This window comes from Theobroma cacao, chromosome 1, assembly GCF_053813885.1.
Source record: "Theobroma cacao isolate CCN51 chromosome 1, ASM5381388v1, whole genome shotgun sequence".
Classification (NCBI taxonomy): domain Eukaryota; kingdom Viridiplantae; phylum Streptophyta; class Magnoliopsida; order Malvales; family Malvaceae; genus Theobroma; species Theobroma cacao.
In genome coordinates this window covers 35,602,006-35,607,549 of record NC_142639.1, presented here as the reverse complement: position 1 = coordinate 35,607,549, position 5,544 = coordinate 35,602,006, and the positions used below count along the sequence as shown (strand labels likewise).

At 33.8% G+C, this 5,544-nt stretch overlaps 1 protein-coding gene across 1 annotated transcript; it reads left to right on the top strand.

Annotated features, from left to right (window-relative positions):
- The first annotated feature begins 2,037 nt into the window (after positions 1-2,037).
- Positions 2,038-5,250, top strand: LOC18613420 (auxin-binding protein T85-like). The gene is made up of 5 exons (XM_007050639.3): positions 2,038-2,198; positions 2,526-2,632; positions 2,997-3,197; positions 4,013-4,080; positions 4,907-5,250. Exons 1-5 carry the CDS (start codon positions 2,105-2,107, stop codon positions 5,010-5,012), a joined length of 576 nt encoding a protein of 191 aa, XP_007050701.3. The 5' UTR covers positions 2,038-2,104; the 3' UTR covers positions 5,013-5,250.
- The last annotated feature ends 294 nt before the right edge of the window (positions 5,251-5,544 follow it).

Here is a 5,544-nt window from a genome sequence, read left to right as displayed (position 1 = left end):
GCTTGTGGTTGACCTGCAAGTCTTAGGTACTGACCATTCTACCACATGGTGATTGCAAGCACTAAATTATATTTTTCATCCCAAGGTGTATAGTGCTTGGTTCCCGTAATGTGTAAAGTAAGATTCAACGAAAGTTCTTAATAGACCCATAACATATATATGTTGAAGTATTATAATTACGGGGTACTTTGATGGGGGCTACCTATATGAGTGGAAGTGCGGCTACTTCTAGGAGCTAAAGGCTTGACTTTGACAGCACTCATGAATGGATGCAAAACACATGGCCATAAACGTGTTGGCAAAACTAGATACAATGTGAGCAAGGAAGCTTGTATGTGTTTAGTGGCCCGACTAGTCAATGAAGAATCGATAGTTCAATGCTTGGTCAACCACTCAATTCAGACTAGAACCAACCACACTCACTAAGTGAAGGTTCAAATATGCGGGATACCTTCATTTATGCATAAGTTTCCCACAGTTGTTGGTATTTGAAAATTTTGAAAATGGTGGGGGATTGTTGGTGTATTTTCAAAATTAAAGATTATTTCACATGACAAAAAGCTATCATTAACTCAAAAGTTATGTCACGAAAAGTGACATAATGTGTCTATTAGATATAGACATACTTTTATGTGAACAGTTATGTCTCTTGAAAAATGACATCCAAAAGTTATGAGACATGTTGAAAAGACACCACTGCTCAAAAGTTAAAGTGAAAAATTATTGTTTCAAGTTATAACTCAAAGGTTATAATTTATGAGATGAATAATTATCTATTCATAAGATGACTATTGAAACAATAACTATATCTAAAAGTTGTGTTGATAAAAATGTAAAGATGCTTTTTAGACAAAGAGATGTCTTTATGAAAAGATTGTGTCCTTGAAAAAGAGACACTTGAAAGCCTATATAAAGGGCCTGTTGCCAACTATTTTTGACATACCAAAAATTCAGAGAAAAAGCAAGAGCAAGAAAGTCAAAAGCAAGATAAGTGTTGTGTTCTTATAACATAAACACTAAAGTTCCCATCATCTACAAGATATTTCGAATTCCTTATAATCTACTTGCTGGAGAAAGTTGGTTCTAAGGTCAAACAACTTTACAAACCCTCGGGTGTATCTATCGGTCTACTTCGTAAGTGCAATACGAAAGTTAGACGTTGGCTTCATTGTATCCTTGAGACTATTTGCATTATTCTCCTTTGCATACCGAGTGATGGGGGTGAAATAAGTCTTAAAGATAGACATCTATTTGAAAGGCTCGCCTTGAAGCCAATTTTGCCTATTCTTGAATACCGTATAAAAAGCCCCATTCACACCAACATTTTTTTCATAATATTTCTTTATGTCTCTATATATTCTTTTTTGCCATGAATTTTCTAAAAAAATCTCCTTCCACATGAAAATATATTAATCTCTTTGATGAAATTCAAGAATATTTTTATTACCCTGAAAATTAATTAAGTTTTTGGCTTCTATTTCATAAATTTCATTTCATTTTCACTATTTAATTAAAATATTCAAATTCAAACTATTAAAATGTTTTTGTGAGCACTAATAAAATTGAAGATGGTTTAATTAAAATATGACTATGAATGTAAAGATATGTTTAAGTGATGTTTAACAAAATAAATTTTAGATAACATGATACTTAAAAAAAAGAACTCTAAAATATTTAAAAAATTGAAAAAATTCTTCTATTGCATTCAATTGTATTTATTTTTACTTTAAATTTAATAAGTACTTTATAATTAATAATTAATTAATTACTATTAATAAAAATATTACTTGTTATTTTATATACATGTGATGTTGATATAAAGCTTATGTAAAGGGTAAAAATGACATAAAATCATATCTTCATATTTCTTTTTTCTTTTTCAAAAGTAAGAGAGAAAAAGGAAAACAACCTATTTTATAAAGAAACAATATTTTTTCTGAACAAGGAAAATATTATTTTAAAATGTTCTATTTTCTTGGTGGCATTTTCCCACGTGGAAGGATAGTGATGACCTAGCAAAAAAGGATGGTTCGATAGGAAAGGGGCATTGGGTCAATTTTTAAAAGAGGGGAATACTGAGAGCGGTTTCTGAAGTAGCGAGAAGATGGTTGGACCTTGCCTTATTTCCTTCTTTTTCTTCTTCTTCAACTTGCTTCCATTCTCTCAAGCTCTCGAAGCTTCTCACTGCTCTATCAAAGGTGACTTTTTTTTCTCATATATTTTTCTTCCTGGGTATGTTTAGCTCAAAAAGCAATTGCTTTTGCCAATTTGCCCCACTTTTGCTAAGGGGTTGTTTCAGTTTGCACTGTTTATGTTTTATATAGACTGGAAAAATCAGTGGTGGTTGTAGTTTCTTGGTCTTTGATTTATTTATTTTTAAATATTGGAAAAGTTTATTAGACACAGTGGCAGAATTTTCTTCAGTTTTCTTCTTCATGCCCTTTATAAGTTGCTGCTTTTTTGCTAAATGATAAATCCTTTCTTTTTTTTGGGGGGGGCTGGGGTGGGGTGGGGGTTTGATTCAGGGTTACCTCTGGTCAGGAACATTGGTGAACTTCCACAGGATAATTATGGAAGAGGAGGCTTCTCCCACATAACTGTTGCCGGTTCACTTTTGCATGGGTTGAAAGAAGTACGGATACACTTACTCCATTTGAATACTTACTTCTCTTGACTCTTGGAAATGTTTATAGTGATATTATTTTGATTGCAATATTGTTAGAGTATCATAATTAATGACATAGAAACCGCCAGTAAATTTATATGGTTAAGAGAGGTCTTACATAATAACCAACCTTATCCAAATTTAGTTTGTGATGTTTCTTCTGATATATAATCTTGCATTTTATAAATTGACCAACTTTTCTGAATATTCACAAACATCAGATAGAGTTAGCAATGAATAGTTCTAAGTTCTACTTTTATGTAGTAGGAAAAATGAATTTGTTGAATCTCTTTCTATGGATTTTATGTAAGACATTTTTGGGTTTCCACAGGTTGAGGTTTGGCTTCAAACCTTTGCTCCAGGATCGCACACACCAATCCATAGGCACTCTTGTGAAGAAGTTTTTGTTGTTCTCAAGGGGAGCGGCACTCTCTTTCTTGCCTCAAGTTCGCATAAGCACCCTGGAAAACCAGAAGAGCACTTTATATTTTCAAATAACACAGTTCATATCCCTGTCAATGATGTTCACCAGGTAAACTATTCTCCCATTAAAAATTTGTTGATGTGTAGAAACAGAGATAATTTTGTATTAGGTTTAGCCTGTAATAATTTGATGCAGTTATTGTTAATGGGGTCAATTACAATAATTATGATTTTTCTAAAACCTTGTAGGAACCAAGAATACCCTAACTATTTAGAAGAAAACTACAAAGCAAGTTATTATGAAGCTGTTAAATTTAAGTACGTTTAATCCACTTCTGGCCATCTATCTGGATCATTGAGACACTTCCCCACCAGTGAATCAACAATCCACGTAATTAGTTTAGTCTTTACTCTATAAGTTTGTTCAAGGTGCATTGCTTTTGTTTGCTCCTATGCTATTGAAGATGCTAATATGCCTTGAGTATCTAACCTCCTTTTCAACACTGGAAAACTTTCTCACTATTGATTCAATCTCATTTTCCGAAGTGCTTGCCATTGACTTGGAGGACTGTTAATGTTGTCAATTTAATTAGGTATGTCCACTAAATGCAAGTTTGGAGGGTGAACTTGCATTTTCAAAAATGTCTAAACTATGTACCATGTATTCCTTAGATTGATGACCGTAAGAATTATAGTACAGAAAGAGAGAGAGGGACAAAACGCACACTCAGAGTACTTTGATGAATTTTGTGGGCTGCACACACACACATACATAGACACAGCACTTTGACTAATGTTGCAGGCATCATGTTGCATCTGCAGTTCACCTTCACAAATCTCTACTTGTAAATATATCAAAATTGTTTATGGCAATTTATTAAACAGACATTCTTCATTTTCAATTGTTTGTGATCATCATTTCAGGTATGGAATTCAAATGAACATGAGGATCTGCAAGTGCTTGTAATAATATCTCGCCCTCCCATCAAAGTGTATGTAATTTTTCTTCAATTCTCTAGCATCAACATTTTTGCCACTAGTTAATGGATCTCTTATATTTCTGTTATCCATTAGAGAACCAAGGTTAGTAGCTTTGGCTTCATCCCTCCAAGTGTTTGTCGGTTGAAACATTTGCATGGATTCTTTCATTGGTTAGTGGATAGTAGTTCCTAATGGCATCTTCAAGACCTTTCAACCAAATGGCCTGAGAGCACCAGTTCTAGGAGGGCTTTTTCCCTTTTTGGCTTTATCTTTTGTAATCTAAGCACCTATAACAGAGTACATCAGCATGGAAATTTACATGATACTTTGAAGCTTAACTAGCATTCAGTTTTTTAAAGAAAAAGAAAGCAAAGGCAGGAGGTGTTGGAAACTTAAAGGGAAACCCATCCATCTTCCTTTTAAAAGCATGTAATGCTGCTGTCTCTTCCTCAACCTTTTGTAGATAGGTATATGAAAGCACAATCTACATATCTTTCCCTAAACATGATCTATTTCCATTATTTCTAATTGGTTAAGATTGCATAACGATTTTAGCATATATTCATTTAGTTATCCTATAACTATTGCATCAGGATTGCAACCCCATGATTGCATCTTGCCATTGAAGATGTGGCTTAAGAGGCTACGTGGTAAATAGAATTTACAGAGCAACCTTTAAAAATAGTTAATTATATAACTTGGAAACTGTATTTTGAAAAATTTCCTTGTATGTACTGGATATCCGGACCTTGTTTTCCAAGTTCTATGCTGTTCTTTTCCCTTCATCTCTTTTATAAATGCTGATGATACTTTCATTCTGTCCAAATTTGCATTTAGGTTTATATATGAGGACTGGTTCATGCCTCACACTGCAGCTAAGTTGAAGTTCCCGTACTATTGGGATGCACAGTGCTTTCAAGAACCTCAGAAAGATGAGCTTTAACTCTTGGCCACCCCATTCCATGGTACTTACACATTGTCATGGGCAATTTTGTGGTGGACTCAAAAACTGTTTGATGTCATTTTCTCAAAGAATTGGGGACTAGGCAAATTGCTGATTTAATTTTGCAGACAATGAGCGAGAAAGAAGGCTTGAGGGCCTTGTAATTAAGTTTTCATGACATGTACCCTGCATTATAGTAAATGAAAATTTTTCAACGCGGATTTTGATGTTTATCCAATGCAAATGTTCAACAGAGGCATATGTCCGGAATCGGATCATTCATCTAACAAGAGAATAAAAGCTAATCCCACTTTTCGTGTCGAAAATCTCCTTTTTATCAGAAGAAAATATCAATTTAATAAATGCTTACCCTAATTTCCAAGGAGGCCGGTTTTTCTTTCTTCATTTTTGGGTATAGTTGATAATAAGGAATTAGCTAAGCATGTTGTCGCCCACACTTACAAAAAAAATGAAGCCCTGACTACAATTTTTCCCCTTCTCTTTTCTTGTGATACCTGTAACAGACAAATCC

Bases quoted from the DNA above. Each gene is read 5' to 3' on its own strand.
- LOC18613420 (XM_007050639.3), top strand. From the start codon at position 2,105: ATGGTTGGACCTTGCCTTATTTCCTTCTTTTTCTTCTTCTTCAACTTG. The intron at 2,199-2,525 runs GTGACTTTTTTT...GGTTTGATTCAG, and splicing joins TTCTCACTGCTCTATCAAAG to GGTTACCTCTGGTCAGGAAC. The intron at 4,081-4,906 runs GTATGTAATTTT...ATTTGCATTTAG, and splicing joins TCTCGCCCTCCCATCAAAGT to GTTTATATATGAGGACTGGT.